The sequence below is a fragment of the Rhagoletis pomonella genome, unplaced genomic scaffold (genome assembly GCF_013731165.1).
Source record: "Rhagoletis pomonella isolate Grant_MI unplaced genomic scaffold, Rhpom_1.0 Rhpom_scaffold_00008, whole genome shotgun sequence".
Classification (NCBI taxonomy): domain Eukaryota; kingdom Metazoa; phylum Arthropoda; class Insecta; order Diptera; family Tephritidae; genus Rhagoletis; species Rhagoletis pomonella.
In genome coordinates this window covers 14,622,529-14,644,341 of record NW_023458562.1, presented here as the reverse complement: position 1 = coordinate 14,644,341, position 21,813 = coordinate 14,622,529, and the positions used below count along the sequence as shown (strand labels likewise).

Below are 21,813 nucleotides of genomic sequence, written 5' to 3'. Positions count from 1 at the left end.
CCTATATTCCCTCAACACACACAACATTTATTGTTATTGTCTATGATCTTTTATTTATTTTAATTTAAATTTTAAAGATAAATAAAATTACTACTACTACTATTCCCTCAAAAGAGGACTGGGTAGGATGGGTTACTCGAATAAGGGAACGGTAAACTTCTTCACGGACGGATAAAAAGTTAGAGACAGGGTTGGTGGAGGTTTCTTCTATCGGAAACTCTCCACCAAAGCTATGTTTGGGATTCCGGGCTTCGCAGGGTCTTTCAGGCGGATATAGTTGCCATCAGGTAAGCGGTAGACCCACTGATAATGGGTGCGACGGTGCTCTCGAAATCGGTAAAGAAATGTCTGACCTCTCCATAAATCGCGTCGGAGTACTTCTTAATAAGGCTAGTTTAGGTGCCGAGTCACAGCGACATCGCCGGAAACTGCATTCCTGATGACCTGACGTTTGAAAGGCATCCTAAAAACGTTATCCCCAAATAAGGAGCAACTAGGAATGCCTCTGTCCTGCTGCGGTGCACTCTTGGATGGTTCGGCCTAGTGTTAGCTCTGCGAGTGCTAGATTAACACACATACTTCGTACTCGCGATAATGAAATTGCCTACTCTACTAAATTCCTAATAAAATGGACCCAACATTACCCCTTAAAGGTGCCGAAAAATATGTTACCTCTCTTGGGCTAGTGATGGGGATTTTGACAGGTCATTTTGCGATTGGTAGTCACTCAGTAAGGCTAAGAATTTCAACTGATCACTTTTGTATCAGCTGCCAAGGGGCAGATGAGGTGGAATCATCTCCACACTTTATTTTGGACTGTTCAACCTTCGTAAGGTGGAAGCATTTTGACTCGCACTTCTTAAGTAACACTGAGCTTTTAGCGATAGAAATTAGTAGATTTCGCCGACTAAATTAAGGGTCTCCGTTCAGGAAAACCTCTTAATTTACCAAGCGTGACCTTTGTCTGGGGCAACCACTTTAACCTAACCCAACCTAACCTGTACTTCTTTGAACTATGAAGTAGTTGGTAACCTTTAGTATATGGTCCTGTCATAGGACATCGCAATGTTAATTGGACCACATTTATTATATGCATTTCGGTAAATTGTGGAATACTCCTTAGCCCTTAGAAAGTATTTGCATTGAAATCCAAATACTTTGCACAATAAAAGCAGCCATACATACATATGTACATACAAAAGAAGTAGAAGACTTAGAATACAACAATAGTTGTGGTGTAAGCGTATTAAGAACTTTAGCGGACGGACAGATACGACATAGGATACACGTCGAACGGATGAGTGATGAGCGGATGTGCAAACGAACGAACGACGAACAGTTAGACAGGCAGACAAACAAATTGGAAGGACGAATGAACAGTGCAACGTAACGAGCTATATAGTCAGCTTCATCAACGAGCACACCAATTAAGAGCGATGACGTCCAGCAACGTAATTGTGGGGGAACCACCATGAAAGGCAGTAACATTGTGGGAGGAAGTGTGCGCAGGTGTCTACCCACTGTACAGTTTTTGCAGTAAAAAGAATAACGCAAGAGGAGCTGAGTGCTAAGAGCGTAGCTTCGGAGAAGAGAGAACGCTACTTTATAACTCGCGCTCAAGTACGCCGCTGCTACTGCTGCTGTTCGCACTGCTGTTATCGTCTACTCCAAGCTCCAAGCAAGCGAGTTTCTTATGCCTACGAATTCATTCTCCATTCTCGTTGGCGCTGTGCTGTCTGCTGGACAAAATAACGCAACAGTGAAAAACTGGTTGATTTTGTGTCGATTCACGAATGTGCCAGAGTTTTACATAGACCAGTGGTGCACACGAGGTGAACAGAGTGTATATAAAACGGCATATCAGCAGTGACAGCGCTGTCATTCGCCGGCAGTGCTTACAACTGTGTGTGCAAACGAGTTGATGCGCGCGAAACACCAGCAGAAGTAGCAGCAGCAGCGGAATAAAACGAAAACGTCAAGTAACAAAGAAAGAAATACCTACAAAGAGTACTGAAAACGCCAACTAGGTGCGCCTACCTGCTGGCTGCAGTTAATTGACTGCCAAGTGACTACAGTTGAGGAATTAAATCGGAAAGTGAAAATTGTGTGGTGAAGGAGTTAGAATTAAACGTTAGTACCGCGCTAAAAATATATTTATTTTTAATAACTAACTTGCCACAGGCTGGTTCTTTGTCTTTTGCAAGTGCGCGCAGTTTGATAGGCACTGTATTTACCAGCCAGCGCGCCAGTGTTTACGGCTGATAGAAGTGGTGGACAGTGATTTTGTGACTTTATTTTAAATTTTCTGTGTATTTTCATATCCAAACAGCTGCCTTGTGTGCTGCGTTGTTTGTTTTCATTATTGCATTTTGTTTTACATACTTACGCGTTGATATATTTTGGGCGCTGCCGCGATTCTACGAGCGCAGTTGCGCGTGTGAACAACGTGCGCTCCAGTTTTGTGCAGAAGAAGAAGCAGCAGCAGCTGCTGTTGTTGAGGGGTAGTAGTAGTGGAATAAAGAAAAGCAAAGCAGATGCACGACAAAAACAAAACTAAATTTTTTTTAGTAGGTTATAAACAATGAGACTGACATAAATAATAACATAGAACAGTTTCTTCATAACAAAAATTAGAAAACATACAAAAATAGAGCTAAAAACTGTGCGTGCGAGAAATATAAGAATAGTTACCTAAAATAGTGTGAAATTGCAACTAGTGCATTTGACAAGCGTCAGCAGAAAATTATACAAAAACAATACCAACAACACAGGCCAACAAGTGCAAAAAAGACAAAAATGGATGCAGACAACAAAAAACCATTTAAGGTAAGTTTTGCTTAATTTGGCGTTAACTTGCGAGTAGTGTTCATTTAATTCTAAAAAAATGCCTGTTAAGTGTGATAGTCTACTGAAGTCAAAATAACATAAAAAATACTAAATTTTGTTTTACACTGTGTGAATCGAAATAATAGTTTTAAAGTTTATAAGTTAAATTTGCGTAATAAAAAAGGAATTCGGAAAATTTCAATTATTTTATATTGAACAAAAAATTTTTAATGTGTCCGTTGGACTCTTATTTTTTAACCGACTTCAAAAAACAAGGAGGAAGGTTAACAATTCATCGGAATATATATATATTTTTTTACATATGTACAGTCAACGTCAACAATATGCATACAATATGTTTCTTATATTTTTGTAAAATATACATGGTTAATTCAATAGCAAAAAGAACAAGAATAATTTCTTTTTTAAATTTCACACAGAAATGCAAAAATCTACGATAATTTTTAGCGACTTGAAACATGCACATTATTATTTTAAAATTGTTTGGGCTACAAAACTGCATACTCAAAATTATTTTATAAGAAATCGAATTGAAAGATTCAAAACTTCTTGGTATTTCTTGCATTTTCCCCAAGTACTGTGTAATTAAAATAAAAAAGCAAAGAAAAATTTCATATGGAAAACATATAAAAGAATAAAATCGTGTAAGTGTGAAGGTATGCAAGTTTTTACGCTGACCGTATATCTATGGACCACGTTAACTGATAATTATTATTATTTTTTTTTATCGGAATGGTAGCACCTAAAGAGTGGTCCCACACTAATTTGATTTGGTTCCGATCATTGAATCACGAAGAATTCAGCTGTACTTCCAAATTTTAATATGAGAATTGGAGTCGGTTGTTTTTTTGCTTAAAAACCTGCAAAAAAATGTTATTTTCTTAATCACCCAACTTTTCCCGAAATATATATATATTTTTTTGAATTAAGTACCAAATATGATTTAAGTTTTTTTTAATGTTTTTCTAAAATGCTTTCGACAAAAGTAAAGAGAGATAACAAATAAAAACTTTTTGGTACATAAAAAAAAGTAAATATGCATTGTAAGCATCGGCGCAAATTTTTTGATGTAAAATTTTGTGTAACTATAATTAGCAGTATTGTTTTATAAAATTAATTTAACAAATACTTCTTCACACTTTTCCAAAAAAAATATTTAAAAATTTCAACACCAGGGTTAAAAAACAACGCTTAAAATTCTCGCACCAATACCGAGTAGGTACAAATTAGAAAACGTGTGAGCTTGATTTTGTATCTATTTTTGGGCGTCTCACAACCATTTTTTTATATTTCCATTTGTTATCGTTCTTATAGTTGATACTGCTATTGTTTTTGGTCTAATTTTCAATGTATGTACTTGCTTTTAGTTTTTGCTCATCAAAAACTGGGTGAAGCTATATTCATACACACATATGTGTTTTTTTTGGAATACATATGTAGTTCTTTCTGTGCTCTTAAATTTATAATCTAAGAGTATTCAATTATTAAGTCCATGTTACTTTACAGTGGTTGCGCAGGAGCGCTGCTGTTACAATAGAATTGCCATAAAACAAAGATTTAAAAAATTTACATGTTAGGTGCAGTGGCCGATTTTTAGAACTTTTGTTACTGGAAGGGAAAAAAAGGTTACCAGTATTCCTAGCCACGCTGTAAAAGCAATAAGGAGTGATATGGCAAAAACTAAAACTTTGCATGAAAACTTTTAGGAGGATATGCATTTTTCGAACGATAAATGTATAGTCGATTCCAGGAAATTTTTAATACAATATTACAAAAAAATTGTTTAATGTCAAAAAAATTGATAAAAAATGGACATTAAGTTAATAATGAGCATATTTACATATGTACAGTGTCTAACCGCTTCTGTACTAGTATTTCTTACACTTAATACAATAAGGTCACGAAATGATCTTTCGTATATTTTGGTAGGGAAACTAACGAAACTGCGTCTGTATATAAATTGAGAGGTATTTAGTTAAATAATTTAAAATATTTAAGTGGTATTTTTGGACATTACCCCTGCCAATTTTTCTTTTAACTTAAAAAATACATGCAAAATTGATTAAAAAAATCAAGCCTTCCAATGCTGAATGAGAAAAGGACAGTGGGGTCAATTTCAAGGTCATCCCGAGGCCAACATGTTTTCTTTTAACAGGTACCCCCAATTTTTTATTAAAAATTCAGAAAGAATGGAAAATTCTACGTTCAGATAACATCATACATATTTAGCGCCTATTTGACCCCCAAGATCATATATATGAAAGTCGATCATACTTTTCAACAAGTTTTCAAATTATTTCTCTTGCAATAGAAAAACATTTTTTTTTAACTTAGAATTGAATTCTGTAGAATGTGGCAGAGTTATTTTACGTAATTATTTTAAGTTTAGACATTATGAACAATGACTTTAAAAAGAAGGGAATGACGAACTGCACGGGCAAGCTAGGTTCCGAGTCCAAAACAGCACGCCACTCGTTTCTCTTCTGTGCCAACTGACGTCAGTTGGAAATGCCGAGTGAAGCCAAGTCCTTGTCCACCTGTTCTATCCAATGCAGAGGACGCCTTCCTCTTCCTCTGTTACCAGCATCGCGACCCGCATTGAATACTTGCAGAGCTGGAGAGCTTCTGTCAATTCGAACGATATGACCCGGCCAGCATAGCTGCTGGATTTTAATTCGCTGCACTATGTATTTAACGTTGTAAAGCTCACTTAACTCATCGTCTGCGGTATTCGCCATCACCAATGCACAAAGGCCTGTAAATCTGTCACGGACTTACGTGCGTCAAAAGTTGATTGTTGACCAATGTTCATTGGGTCCGTCGAAGCGAGGGTTGCCAATCTGACGCTCTCTATGCAAAGACACACAGTATACTCAACTGTCCTTGAGCGGAACGTACGCAAAGTTCCCACTCTGACGGGGTCATTATAGAGTATGACTTTTTTACCGCGAGAGAGGACTTCACTTCTCAATTGCCTACTCAGTCCAAAGTAGCAGTTTTTGGCAAGCGTGATTCTCCGTTGGAATTCGTCTGCTTTTTCAAACTTGTATCTGTCAATAATTATAAAGTTTAGCTTCGCTCTGTTAGGACTAACACACTATTTAAATAAATAAATATATGGGTGCCAAGTGTCGATGCCGTCGGCATACGACCTTGTAAAGTATTGTGCACTTGTAACTTATGCTTATAAGGCTGATCCGGCGGAAGTTGGCGCGAATGGCGGGTTCGCCTTTCTTGTGGATTGGACAGAGCACACTTAAATTTCAGTCGTCGGGCATGCGTACATCTGACCATATTATGCTATGCATAAGAGTTGTTGCATGCATCTTATCAGCTCCTTGCAGCCGTATTTGAATAGCTGAGTTGACAGGCCGTCAGCTCAAGCAGCTTTGTGCCTCGCTATAGTCAGGCGGTGATGTATCGACTACGTCGTCATTGGCTGGGGGCTCGGGTTCGTCTTCTCCACTACTTTCAGGGCTGCTGTTGCTCCGCACAACACAACAATCACAAGTGAGGTCACTTTGTTTATTTAACTTGTTCCGAAGAATTGTTTTTAGCTCCTAGTTTTAATTTATCCCCTTTTAATTATAGACTTTTATTGGATATACATACACTATGGAGATAATTGATGTTTGATTCACTACAAAAGAGTGTAGCGCACAAAAGGAATGTAGTAGGTTCTAAAAAACCTCGAAATTAATTTAACTCCTAAGTTTTCACTTTTACAACTTCTAATAATTTAGGTGACGGCTATTTTCAGGGCTCATTTCGTACTTTTTTGTTATTTTAAACACTTTTTATAAATTTTGGCATCTATTAAGCCTTTATTTTCATACGAATTATGGTTTTATTTTCGACGTACAGGGGTCGTATCTCGCCTAGGCTTTAAGGAAACGATTGTTTAAAGGTACACACTTTCACTTGGTAGATCCAGCGTTCGATCGCTATAACCAGAAATATCGTAGCTTTTTCTAATAGCGTTTCCTCTCGGCAAACAATGACAAACCTCCGAGTATGTTTCTGCCATGAATAAGCTTCTCCAAGCATCCACCATTTGTGTGACAATATCAAGGCGCATACCACAAACTGGAGGATAGGCCCAACCAAACACCTTAAAAAATGGTCAAGCGCCAAATATGTACATATTTCCTCTTTATAAATAGAAAAATCATATTAAATACATGTGTCTGAGTGGGTAGATGTCCGCGGAAACTGGATTCGACCCCTGGTCCGAGCAACATCTAAATCATAAAATATTTTTTCTAATAAAAGCGGTCACCCCGCAAGCCACCGGGGGTATTACTTCCTTGAAAAAAGTTTTAACAAAAGTGTTGGCGTAAAAATATTATTATTAAAAAAAAAATAATACAATCATATTATAAGTATTTTAGTTTCATTGTTTTGAGGATTAAAATTTTTTTCTGGCTACACTGACAATCTCCACCATAGCCATGAAAGAGCTTCACCATTATTTCAGCCTCAATTGCTGTTATTGTTCGACTGTTAATGCCGTAATTGCTGCTGTTATATTTATCTTCAAGTTTCTCATTGTTTTTAGTTACAGTTACTCGCATTGTTGTTGCATGGCTGATAAGGAAGTTGACGCCCAACGACAACTACAACGAGGCTAACGACGACGACGATGTTAGTAACCTCTCTTTCAATCGCCCATCCGCCCCCCGACACCTACCAATGAACAATGACGTTGCTGTTGGCTGACGTTGACCAACTGTCACTGTCAACTAATACTACACTTTATTGCTTGCCAGTTTGTCTGCCACTGTGGGTGGGTAAGACGCCACTACATAAATATGCATGTATGTACACTTCATTGTACGCTGCCCATACAACTACATTTCATATTTTAATGGTTTGTTTACTTTTTTGTTTCACTTTGTTTGTGCCCCTTTTAAGCATACTTTATTTCAATCCTTTTCTATTGTTTTTAACTGTTCGTACGGGGTGTGTGTATGTGAATGTGCGGTTTTATTTACACTTCAAAGGAAGCTTAGCAAAGGAAGGAAATAACGGAAATGGCAGTAGTCGTTAGCACTGCTCAGGACATTGCATGAGAATTTTGTTAGTCCTCTGTCGTGGCAGGGGAGGCTGGGAAGGAAGAGTGAACGTGGCGGAGCAAACGGAAGGGAGAGACAAAATACAAGGGAAGTAGTGGCTTAGGAAGAGTAAACGAAAGCAGCGAGGTAACTGGAAACAGCACTGCAGTGGAAGCGAAAATGTGCGCAACGGCGAAGTATTTGGACAAGCTGTATTTACAAGACACTACTCGTCCGCAGGCGTTCAGGTTACTAATTATTTTAACTTAACGTGTATTTTACGTTTAAATTTCGTTGTACCATAAAGCAATGCTCGCAAATATTTGTATATTTCGTAATACATACATACATATGTAGTTTTGACCATTGGATTCTGAATAAATAATTAAGTACCTGTAAAGCTTTTTTTGGACCTATGTTGAACTTTAATTAAAAGTATTTGTTATGTTATATATATGTACTTATATTACTATATAAGTATGTGCACATAGGTATGTACATAAATATGGTGGCGGGAAAACAAATAGGAACGCGACATTTTAACCAGTTTTGACCATTTTTAATTTTCTTATTTAATAACTATCTTTATTTTATCAAAGTACAGCTTACTATCTAACAAAAGTCATGCAAGTGAAAATTTCAAACCTTGTACAAAATTTATAAGAACTCAACCAGTTTCCACAAATGTTCCTCAAAATTTTATTAATAGTTTTTAAGAAATTATAGAATAAAATGTCACTGTACGAGCGTTGAACCTTTAACAGACGTACGACATTTTCGTCATTGTCGAAACTTGCCTGACTTCTGATTCTTTTGATGCCGAATTTTTGGACTCAAATCCCCTGATCTGCTTTCTTACTCAGATGTAGCTAACTGTTTTAAAATTTTTTCTTCAACAATCTATGATATGTGCTTAAAGTATGTCCTGTATCTAATAAAAAGTAAACCCAAAAGTAAAGCCAAAGGGTTTAAAAAAGTTGAAGAATTTATGGAAAAAACTCCAAAAGAAATTTAAACAGTCTAAAGACGGTGATGTCCTCGGGAAGACAAAGGCTGACATCACCGCCATCCAAGAAATGCGATGGACGGGGCAAGGTAAAGTAAGCGTGAAGCCTTGCGACGTCTACTACAGTTGCCACGTAAAGGAGCGCAAATTCGGTGTTGGATTCGTGGTAGGAGAGAGACTCCGTCGCCGAGTACTGGCGTTCCCCCCGGTGGACGAACGTCTAGCCACAATCCGCATCAAAGCTAGATTCTTCAACATCTCGCTCATCTGCGCCCATGCCCCGACGGAAGAGAAGGATGAGGCGTCCAAGGATCTCTTCTATGAGCGCTTGGAACGTACATATGAGCGCTGCCCCCGACACGATGTCAAAATCGTGCTTGGCGATTTTAATGCCAAGGTGGGCAAGGAAGGGATCTTTGGCGCCACTGTCAGAAAATTCAGCCTCCACGACGAAACGTCCGATAACGGACTGAGGCTGATCGACTTCGCCGGGGCCCGAAATATGGTAATATGTAGTACTAGGTTCCAGCATAAGAACATCCACTAAGCTACATGGCTGTCTCCAGATCGAAAAACGAGAAACCAAATCGATCATGTTGTGATAGACGGAAGGCATGCTTCAAGCGTTTTGGACGTACGTACACTCCGAGGGCCAAACATCGACTCGGACCACTATCTTGTTGTAGCCAAGATACGCACCCGCCTCTGTGCAGCAAAAAATGTGCGCCCAACAATGCAAGGAAAGCTTAACGTCGAAAAGCTGCAATCACAACAGACGGCCAATTTATTCGCCACTCGACTCACACACCTGCTCTCTGAGAGCACTCTTCAACAATCCGACGTACGCGAGCAGTGGAACCACATTTCCCGATCATTAAGTACCGCCGCCGAAGAAGTAGTTGGATTTCAGCGAGCCCGAAAGAACAACTGGTACGATGAGGAATGTCAAGAAGCCGCAGAGAAAAAAGATGCCGCCTACAGGGGCACGCTGCGATCGGGCGCAACGCGAGCCATGAGGGACCGTTATAGGGAACTGAAGAAGGAAGCGAGACGTATTTGCCGCAATAAGAAGAGAGAGGCCGAAATACGTGAGTGCGAAGAGCTTGAGATGCTGGCCGACAGGAAGAACGCCCGAAAATTCTACCAGAGGGTTAGGCGACTTACGGAAGGTTTCAAGACCGGGGCGAACTCCTGTAAGAACAACAATGGCGACCTAGTGACCGATGTCCAGAATATACTTAAATTGTGGAGGGAACACTTTTATAACCTACTGAATGGTAGCAGCGCTGAAAGTAGTGAGGAAGACGAACCCGAGTCCCCAGTCGATGATGATGGAGTAGCTGTCCCACCGCCTGACTATGACGAGGTACGAATAGCGATTACGCGGCTGAAAGACAACAAAGCTGCTGGAGCTGACGGCCGAGCTATTCAAGTACGGCGGCGAGGAGCTGATGAGGTGCATGCATCAGCTCGTATGCAGAATATGGTCAGATGAACGCATGCCCGACGACTGGAATTTAAGTGTGCTCTGCCCAATCCACAAGAAAGGCGACCCCGCCATACGCGCCAACTACCGCGGAATTAGCCTTCTAAGCATAGGTTACAAGGTCTTATCGAGCGTATTGTGCGAAAGACTGAAGCCCACCGTCAACGAGCTGATTGGACCTTATCAGTGTGGCTTTAGGCCTGGAAAATCCACCATAATCAGGTATTCACAATACGCCAAATCTTGGAAAAGACCCGCGAGAATAGGATCGACACACACCATCTATTTGTCGATTTCAAAGCCGCTTTCGACAGCACGAAGAGAAGTTGCCTTTATGCCGCGATGTCTGAATTCGGTATCGCCGCGAAACTAATACGGCTGTGTAAAATGACGTTGAGCAATACCACCAGCTCCGTCAGAATAGGGAAGGACCTCTCCGAGCCGTTTGATACCAAACGAGGTTTCAGACAAGGGGACCCCCTTTCGTGTGATTTCTTTAATCTTATGTTGGAGAAGATAATAAGAGCCGCAGAACTGAACCGCTCAGGCACAATACTTTATAAGAGCGTACAATTGCTGGCGTATGCCGACGACATCGATATTATCGGTAAAAACAAGGGCTACGTCTGTTCTGCCTTCTCGGGATTGGATAGAGAAGCAAAGCGAATGGGTCTGGTGGTGAACGAGGACAAAACGAAGTATCTCCTGTCAGCACACAAACAGTCAGAGCATACGCGTCTTGGCACCCACGTCACTGTTGACAGTTACAAGTTTGAAAAAGTAGACGACTTCGTTTATTTGGGAACCAGCATTAACACCAATAATAATGTCAGCCTTGAAATCCAACGGAGAGTCACTCTTGCCAACAAGTGCTACTTTGGGCTGAGTAGGCAATTGAGAAGTAAAGTCCTCTCTCGTCGTACAAAGATCACACTCTATAAGTCACTCATCATGCCTGTGCTGGTGTATGGCGCGGAAGCATGGACAATGAAAGCATCTGATGAGGCGGCTCTTGGAGTTTTCGAGAGAAAGATTCTGCGAAAGATTTACGGACCTTTACGCGTTGGTGATGGCGAATATCGCAGACGATTTAACGATGAGCTGTATGAGCTTTACAACGATATAGACATAGTGCAGCGAATTAAAATTCAGCGGCTCCGCTGTCTTGGCCATGTCGTTCGGATGGACAGAAACGCTCCTGCTCTGAAAATATTCAACGCGGGCCGCGATGCTGGGAACAGAGGAAGAGGAAGGCCTCCTCTGCGTTGGAAAGACCAGGTGGAGAAGGACTTGGCTTCACTTGCCATTTTCAATTGGCGTCAGTTAGCACAGAAGAGAAATGACTGGCGTGCTGTTTTGGACTCGGCCAAAATCGCTTAGGCGGTTACAGCGCCAAATAAGAAGAAGAAGAATAACCAGCATTTCTATGACAAATACCAACATTACATGAAGTTCAATTACTTCGACAAGTTTCTTTACTTAAATTATATCACGAATTTCGAGTCAAATATAAATTCCAAACCTAGGGCGCTTTGGAATTTCCTATCCTGCAACTCGATTCCTGCAACTCTGTTTTACAATAACAAGCTTGCCAGCACTCAAAGTGCTGCTTAGAATGGTCCAAAGAATTTTTTCACAGATAGGCTTTGGGCACCTTTCAAAGAGATGCTGGCACCAAATTTTACGTTTCTAACAATAAATGAATTAATGTAGACGATGCTCATGAAATGTTTGTGCATACGTGTTATAACCAAACAATTGGTCCTATAAGCTCTATTTCTCTGTTAAGAGTTTAATTTGTTACAACCAACATGGTTTTGTCGCGGGGCGTTCTATAGTTTCTAACCTTACTACTGAATACTGTATCTCGGCATTTTCCTCTGAACGTCAGGTCGACTGTATCTATACTGGCTTCTCAAAAGCTTTCGATAAAGTTTCACATAAGATACTGCAATTTCGTTTTCTCAATCACCGCGATGTGGTAATTTCCCTAGAAAACCTGGTATCTTCCTAAGGATACCTGCGTAAAGTTTCATTGGCTGAAAGCTGTCGTCGAATTGTCGAAATTGCAGCTCTTCCGTGCCTAAAAGCAACTCTAGAGACGTAGTTGTGCACGTCATAAGTACAAACAGTATCAGCTGATTGTCAAAAAATTCCTACAGCTGGTTTGTTTTTGAAATTTGCTGTTATCTTTTAAAATTTCTTCCATTTCTATTCCAAATACACTAATACACCAACTACAAACCCACATACAGCTTGCCAGAAAAAATAGTAAGAAGAAGAGTAACGTTACTTATAGAACTGTACAATGGTATAATGAAATTCAAAAAAAGTTTGCTATCTTTAGTCGTCGCTCATACATACTTCTGAAAAACTACATATTGAGAAGTACTGATAACGATATAAACACGCATTTCTTAAATTGGCATAATAAGAAAATTTTCGCTTGGTCAGACTCCATCTTGCAAAAGCACATCTGTATATTTCACTTTTATTGCATTAACTGACTTGCAGAAGATATTTACTGTGGAAATATATGCAGATAACTTGGCAATATGATATGGCCATATTTTCATATTCACTGCTTTTAAAATTTATTTTAATTTATATTCAAGAATTATTTGCTGATCTACGTACATGCATTTATTCCTTATTGTCCACAACATCGCAAATACACAAGGGGGCTTAGATACCAATTCAGTTGGTCGCACAAAATGCTTCGCGTGACATTAAAAGTAAATAGAAAAAAATACAAAGTAAAACAAGCACGAAAGACTGCTACAAAGATGAAAAAAAGTTCAGGAATTTCTGATTTTTCTTAATTAAAGCATATCTTCGAGCGTTCTTTATTGCATAGCTATGTACATTAGACTGCATCATCAGAAAAAGTTGCGGTTTTTTCGCCGTAATTACAAAATTTATTATATTTTATGATGTCCACCAAAATATTTCGGAAAAATATTGAGATTTAAGCGAGCTGGACCGATTTGAAAATACCTCCAAAAATGCAGTTGTTTATGAATAAAAATAGTTTCTTAGTTGCAAAAATAGGTTTTGGGAAAATTTTCATTGCTGCACTGTCTGGTGGAAGTTCTAAGAAAAAGATATGTGCAGAAATGTATTCTTCATACCAAAAACCGCTTATAGCATGCTTTTATGCAAAATTTAAGCACTTCTCCGCGACACTACAGCAAAATGCTAAGAAACCTATTTTCGCAATTTGAAAAATTCCCAATTGATTTTATACCCCGTACAAATTGAACCGCCCTGATATACATACATACATATGTATTATGAAGGGAAAAAAAAAACGCAAATGTAAGGTTAAGGGCATCTGGCGCGAACCGAGCGTCGTTAGCTAACCTTGGTCCAGCTGTGTTTTATTTTGCTTTTTGTTAGTTAATTTGTTGTTGTTTTAAGTTGATGATTAAAATCTTCTGCTTGAATGCAAATTGAATAACTGCCGCCGCGTCGAGGTGGTACTTTGGTTTTGTAAATTACAAATGTGGCACTTCAAATACGCGCAGCGAGCGCTAAGTGGTTTAAAAGGTGCTTTGCTACAGTGGAATGAAATATACAATTTTTAGGAAAAAGGGATTTCACTGACAAACACAGAAAAAATATGAATGAATATGAATTTCTCAGGATAAGTTGTTTCATTAAAATGCCAAAATATAAGAGAGTTTTTATTGATTTTATTAATAAATTATCGGCGGCCGCACATACATACTTATTTATTTTAGCTACTCTGCAGTAATAGTTGACCAAATGACTTCAGCCTTGCTAGGGTGTAAGTAGTACTAGCAGAGAAACTATTCAACTGACTCCTTCGCACCTCGCCAGTTCATCCGCTATCTGGTTTCCCCTCTAAGGATGTTCATATGCCCATAATTTCGAATTGATCAAAAATTTAGACCAACTCTCTATCATAGTCCTCCATATGTTGCGACCTAAACGAGGAATAGGAGAGCGCTGGTATTGTTGTTTGGCTATTTTCAGAAAATGGTTATCTGGAAAGTACTTGCATTGTCCAAGAGAAGAAAACATAGTTTCTAATTGAGTTGCTCAACGAAAATTCCTGAAACTACTCCGCATTCTATCGTTGATCCATTTATAGAGAGAGGCATTCCTGAAACCTCCTCGAATACAATCACTGTGGCTTGAGAACTTTGTGCCGAGTGTGTGGTTCGTCCAGGCCTTTTTGGTAGGATGTAGTCGATAGTCAGCACTGTGGAGTAGGATCTCCTTGCACGCGTTGCACCAACAATAGATGGCTTCTCTACTGGAAATGGTTTTGATGACGTATTTCTTAGTTAGGGTTGCAGTTTAGTCATGTTCATCGAGTGGAAAATCTTTTGATTCAATTGCTATCTGTTGCGTTACATTATTTTGGTATCATAAAGGAACACCGCGGATCGCTGCCCAATGTTCAGGCTGAAATTATGTTTGCGGTCCAGTAAAACTCCAAAGTATTTCGCTCTGTATGTGGGATCCACTTCTATAGTTTTGAATTTTGGTTTAATAGGTAGGCAGATAGGTTATCGTGGCTGCGCTCACTTAGCGTTGCAAGGAGCCACACTTACGCTGCTGTGGGCCTATGATGACACCACAAGAGAGAGATCTTTAAAATTTCTCGAATTATTCAGCTATATATTTTTAATCTAATTTAGATCAGATGTTGGTTTAGCCTACACGAGAAATTAGGTAATTTTTCTCATTGGCTGCCAGCACCAGTTAAGTTTTCTCCAGAGTCACGTTTAGAGAAAAATGTAGGTCCCAAGGATCCACTTTCATCTTCTATAAGAAATTAATGTGATTCAATTTATTAGATAAAGTCAGCAATTAGTGCTAAAAACAACACGTTACGTGCCATTGTATTTGTGCTGAGTAGACAAATGAAATGTAAATTATGTAACACCACCAGGAAGTCAACAGCCTTCTAGAGGCAGAACGCTAGCAAGGTGTGGATCACAAGAACAAAGTAAGGAGATCAGATGGGAGCTGCCCTCAGCATTCGGGTGAGACTTTCTACGAACTCATTTTCCAGGCTGTACAACAGCCTAGTGTTGACCAGAATTGGGTGCTCCAACACCTACTTTTAGAAGAGAACTAAGCCTTGCTACAAGGCTCAAAACTATAGAACGAGCGAAATGGGATTCATCAACAATCTGTTTATGGATATCGCCGGGACCCGATAGAGAATCAGTAACAGCTACAAGCGGTTAGCCACAAGGGGTGTACTCTCTCCTATTTTGTGGACTATGGTTATAAATGCAGTGTAAAAAGGACACTGAATAGCCAAGGATTTAAGTGTACGGCTACACTGATGATCTGCTAAACTGCATAACAAACTATCACTAACTACATGCAACAAGGCTGATGAACTACATATTTTATTAGACAACAAGACAACCACTATGGCACTGAGAATTCCAAGCTCAAATTGTTAATCCGAAACATGATCGGTCAGATAAAGGTTCTAATGAAATGTGAAATTTGCGCCAAATTTTAAATGGGCGAGGGAATATTTGCAAAGCTAAAAGTCTCGAAATGCAGGGAATCCCTACACCAAACACAATGGCGAGGTTTGGTACAAATATGAGTCTAAACGGGAAACGGGAAAATGGAAATGGAAATGGCGTACTTGGACCGAATTTCATCACATCGTAATTAAACCGGTGTTTCACGTAATCGAATTTTACGACAGAAATGCCTTAGAGGGGGCGAAATATAACTGCCTTAAGTCCGAAAGTCATGCAGTCCTACTGGCTGTTGGTTAGTTTGATTAAGTTAAGTGCCGGGGCATGAATATTAGATGGTCATGAGGAGAGGGAATGCCTAGCGAAACAAGGAGCTACCGCAGTATTTCATGGTCCGGAATCCCTTTATGTGCTCACCAAAGCAAACATAAAGATGATCATAAATAGCTTGAAAGTCAAAATGCTCAACACACATTGGCTAGAATGTCTAGGGCAGAGACCACCGAAAAGATTTATCTGTACTTCAAAAGAGGCTTGAAAAGAGCTATTTAATTTAGGCAGAGAAGACCTCAAAACTGGCTCTGGCTGCTACACTGCTGCCTCCATCATCACCGAGGTGAAAACTAATTTTCAGAAATAGTTAAGCGTATGTTGCCAGCTGGACGAAAAATTCAATGCAATTAGAATTTGCAAAAAATAAGCCAAAGAGATATGTACCACACACCTATAAGCAAAATGTAATTTTTTTTTATTAATTTCGCTTATAGCTATGTGTTACATATTTCTATACTCTTTTTTTGCATAAAAAGCCGCTGTCTAATAACAACTATCACAAGTTGTTAGGAATCTAATGCTGCATATTTTTAGGCAAACCACCACTGTGCATCCAATTGCTAAAATGGCAAGGTCAATAGCCAGGCATGAAGGTGAGTACATTGCGCTACACTTAATTAACAAACAATTAAAAACATACACACACACACACAAAATGATAACTACTAAGTACTCATGTTTCTTTTTCATGGATTCCACCAAAAAAAAAACCACAAGCCAAAAGTGAACAGTTTAGAGAACCAAATTACTCATACGCCTTGTTAGTTTGTTCTCATTGATAAATACATATATGTATGTATGTATATACGCACAGTCAATTAATTTCGAGAAGTGAGAGACGATAAATGAGAAAAAATGGAATTTTTTCGAAATAAAGTGTCGAAAAATATGAGGAAACCAACGAAGTACTCCTCAATTAATGAGTGTAAAAACTGCAAGAAATCACAAGCTGTTATCGAGGCTGTTATCGAGGCTGTTATCGCTGCAACTACTATAAACGCCAAACAAACGCCGGAAAAAATGATCAAACTTAAGAAAAATAAATTACTGTCTAGGACACATAACAGAGAGCCTCGTACACATTAAAATAGAAAATCATCCCATTCACACCAGCTGTTACACAAACCAGACATTGGAGGAAATCATGAAAAGATTTCATAACTACGTTAACACAAAAAAGAAATATTACACTCAGAATAAATGAGCGACATCCGAGCCACTCCCAGTCCTTCAAACATCGAAAAATAACCAAACAAAAAAAAAAAAAATCAAAGCGACAGCCGAAAAAGAGCTAATGGCCTCGGCTCAAATATCCACTTAGTACTGGTATCTAAATATTAATAATACAGGGTGATTTAATAAGACCGTATTTTTTTAATATTTTAATTTCATCGTGCACCATTCCTTTGGCACACAGGATGCGCGTATCAAAATTTACCACGACTCTTCGGCATAATTCGGGCTATATATCATTTATAACGCTTATGATTTCTGGAATCATCGCGGGCTTATTGCCATACCTTTTGCGCAGTCCCAGAGAAAGAATTTCAGAAGTGCGTCAAATATTTAGCAAGATCTCGGCAGCCATTTGATCTCGTTGTCTCGCGAGTGGGAACTTCGTTCGCAATAGGGCCTCTAATTCTTGCCCGGTTAGATAAAGGGCAACGTTCTGTTAAAACCACATATTGTCCAAGTCCATGTCGTCTTATTCAGGCCATATAAAGTTGGTTATCTTGCTACGATATGTTCACCGTAACAGCTTTATTCGCATCATTTTCAAAGAAGTACGGTCCGATGACACAGCAGCAATATTTTTGGCCGAACGACCTGTACGAAGACGCACATGTATTGTCACGTTTTGCACTGACCAATCTTCTGCGAATTACTGCAACAACCGGCTGATTGTTGGCTCAGATGGCTGGTCCTGTTGACTGAAAAAAATTCGCGAAATGCTCGTCTTGTAGAATTACCATTTGCATAAAAAGTTTGGATTACTTCTACGCGTTGTTCAACTGAGTGTCGCTTCATGACTAAGTTCGCCAAATCTTGTAGTATCAATTGTCTGGAAAAAATTTAAAAATGAAAACATTAACATATTGCTTTCAAGGATCTCGTCATCCTCTCGTAATAATAATAAAATGCAGCTTCTCCTAAGTAAATTAAATATCGTAGGCTGTGCTCATTAATTAACCTCAAAAGCTAACCACGCCTATTCTACCAAAAAAATATCAGCCTCATGATATCAAGACTTTCGACGGAATGTAGCTCATATAAACCTAACGTGCGTGCCTTTACGCTTGCGTGCCTGAGCCTGCCATTGCCAAGCTGGCTGCAATAATCGACGTTGGGCTGCCAACAAAATTGAAAGCGTGCTCGCCGTATGGGCGAGTGAGTTTGAGTTTGTGTAGTAATGGGCGTGTAATCATATTTAATCGGCAGCTAAAGTTAGCTTGTAAACGTGGAGAAAATAACGAAGCGTTTTATTTGTGCGTTTTTTGTTTTCGACTTTAACAGCATAACAAATTGACATACAAATAAATGATTTATGACTGCTAAATGAATGGTTTCAACAGAAATGGAAGTAATTGAGTGATGTGACAGTTGGGGTGTTAAATTTTTGAAATTTTATATGTATACATACTAGATTGCTCTCACCCGCTTCGTTGAGTTTAGATATGCAATTTCTGCGTGCTAGATTGGGTGTTATTTTAAATAAAACTGAACTCAACTTAACTTAACTTAAACTCAAATTAAATTTTCTAAAACAACTTTTGTGTGATACATTTTTAATCAACTTACCAAAATTATTAAATAGTTTGAATTTCACTAATTAAACAGGTGGCAACTTTCTTATACCTCTTTCGCCTGACACCCATATTATGATATATATGTACATACATATCTAACCTAACCTAATTCCCATAATTCCAGTTAAGTTTAATTTTTCAAACTGGTGGCAACTCTACTACATGTAGCTCAGGAATAAAGCTTTTTCAAGCCCATTTATATTTATACCCCTATTGCAATAATTCACTTATTAAATAATTTTATTTTCATTTACTTCTAAAACAGTTGGTAACCCTCTTCAAAATTATACATTTTTAAATTAACTTTTTCGCTTGAGACTTTCATTTGTATATAATTTCATTAAATTCGACATTCCAAACAGGTGGTAAGCCTGTTCAAATTATTTTAAAACTCTGTCTTTATTAACCTCTTTCTGCACCAGTAATTCAGATAAAATTTGGTTTTTCAGGTGGCAACCCTCCTACGTTCAGTTTAGAAAAAAATCATTTTCAGACCCATTTCGATTGTTACCCATATTTCAAATAATTTATTTAAATTTATTGATTTAATTTTTTAACAGGTGAAAACCCTTGTAAAACACCTTAACAATGCTTGACTTGATAATCGACTTTATTTTTCCGCCATCAACTTCAGTTGGCCTTCCTGACCGAGCTGCACTTTTGATATCCAAACTGGTATCAATTTTGACAGCAACATTCTTTTAGAGCATATCCACCATAAATCTTTTGCCATCTTTCACAAACTTGACGCTAAAAATTTACAAATATATACGCACGCGAATACACCCTCTTAGCCAAAATTACAATCTAAACCACTGTAAGCCATATTTTCTCTCAAAAAATGCCTATCTCGTTGCTAAAAATAAAACTCTTTTCATCTTTAAAGCAACCAGTTTGAACTCACAAGCTTTGTCTACTATTCCATTCAGTTTAGTTCTTTAGCTCAGTTTCAGTTGATTTTGTCCTATCATCATTGCGCATAAATTCTTTTGCTTGCTGTTGTATGCGTGTATAGATTTTAGGGTGGTTCAAAAATACGTGTGAAAAAGTAAAGTCGGAATTTTTATGCTTTCACTCCCTAGAATTGTTCTTTCTATACCGAAAAAACATACCCTAATTTTTTTATTTGGAAATTAAATAATATTTAGAGGTCGCTCAAAGGGCTCAAAGCTTTCCATGTATTTTTATATGGCAAAAAACAATTTTTCGTAGAAATGGTATAGAATTCTTAAACATCAATATTTTTCAATAGAAAAACTGTCTATCTCTTCAGGAGATTCCCAGTATTAATACACAATTATTATGCTATTATTATTATTATAATATTTTATAGGTCCGCCAAAACCCCCAGAAAATTCCTGAAAATGAAATGGGGGAGGGGGTAAATGAAAAATATTTAGCATTAAGAAATTGGAAAAATAAACAATTGAGTATTTTTACTGGAAGTCTTCTGAAGAGAACCAGATCGAAAAAATATTGATTTTCAAGAATTCTATACCAATTCTACAGCAAGTTGTTTTTTCCTATTTAAAATACATGGAAAATTTTGAGCGCTTTGCGCGACTTATAAACATTTTTTGATTTCCAAATTAAAAAAAATAGAACAATCATAGAGCGTGAGAGTATTAGAACTCCGACTTTAATTATTTTGGACCACCCTAATAGATATGCATAAGTACACACATTTGCAGATAGATTGCAAGCATTTATCCTGGAGGCGGAAACGTGTTGATATACTTCAAGACAAAGGGTGGCAACTAAAATTGGCAAAAGAAAGTGGCGAAAAAAAATATAAAAAAACAAAATATGTGCAAAATGCCAAACAAATGCCAAAAGGTTACCCGAAACGTGCCAAAGCAATGGAAGTACGAAAAGATCCAAAAGATGCCACTGTTAATGCAGTATTTGTGCGCTAAATGTCAAAGCGGAATTTCTTTAGGATATTGATATGCCTTTGGCTGGCACAAATTGTGGGAAAATTAAATTGAAAGCCATGAGAATACGTTGATAAGCAAAGGGCTGCCTAAAATTGAAAGACTAAAGTTAAATTGGGTCAATAGAAAAAGAGAGGCGTAAAAGTATAAGAAAAATAATAATATGTATTTTAAAAATAAACTTTTATGATCAAAACTAATTTTGGTTTAATTGAATAAATTCGCACTTCAATTTGGTGGTTGAGAGAGAAAATTTCGATTTCTAATTTTTATATTTAGGAGATGCCAGCAATTTGAGATTTCAATAAATGCGTCGTTTGAGAAGTGCACTGTTGTGCTATGTAGGCCAGTAATAGCTCTAGATCGACAATCATCTAACGTTGCCTACCTGCGGGCGCATATGTGCTTATAAAACGCCTGAAACATATTGGGCTAAAGCGAAGCTCGGTCCAAGCAATCAGGCACTCTGCTTTAGGGATAGCAAGAAAGCGGATAGTATAATCGTCTGCAGTGACTGCCACGCTGCTCTTAAGAACTTGAAAACCGCTCTCTCCTCTTCAAAAATAGTTCTGGAATATAAGTTGAGGTTAAACTCTGTTGCAAAAAGGAATGAGCTTGAATTTATGCGGGCACCGGGAATGAACTAGCTGATGAATTAGCCTTAAATACAATGGGAAATATTGTCTGAGTGCTTGCAAAATAGGCTTTCAATTCAATAAGTTATTCAAATTGGACTAAACAGCATAAGGCACCGGGAATGAACTAGCTGATGAATTAGCCTTAAATACAATGGGAAATATTGTCTGAGTGCTTGCAAAATAGGCTTTCAATTCAATAAGTTATTCAAATTGGACTAAACAGCATAA

General features: G+C 38.2%; 1 protein-coding gene across 5 annotated transcripts in view; it reads left to right on the top strand.

Moving 5' to 3' along the window:
* The first annotated feature begins 1,718 nt into the window (after positions 1-1,718).
* Positions 1,719-21,813, top strand: part of LOC118744228 (DNA fragmentation factor subunit alpha-like) — a 162,913-nt gene continuing 142,818 nt past the window's right edge. The window contains exons 1-2 of one of the 5 annotated variants that reach the window (XM_036477106.1): positions 1,720-1,979; positions 2,572-2,826. In XM_036477106.1, coding sequence (XP_036332999.1) covers positions 2,797-2,826 — 30 coding nt within the window. In that variant the 5' untranslated portion in view covers positions 1,720-1,979; positions 2,572-2,796. Of the gene's footprint in view, positions 2,827-21,813 lie in introns of all 5 variants that reach the window. The other 4 variants (XM_036477105.1, XM_036477104.1, XM_036477103.1 and 1 more) reach the window with 4 other exon arrangements.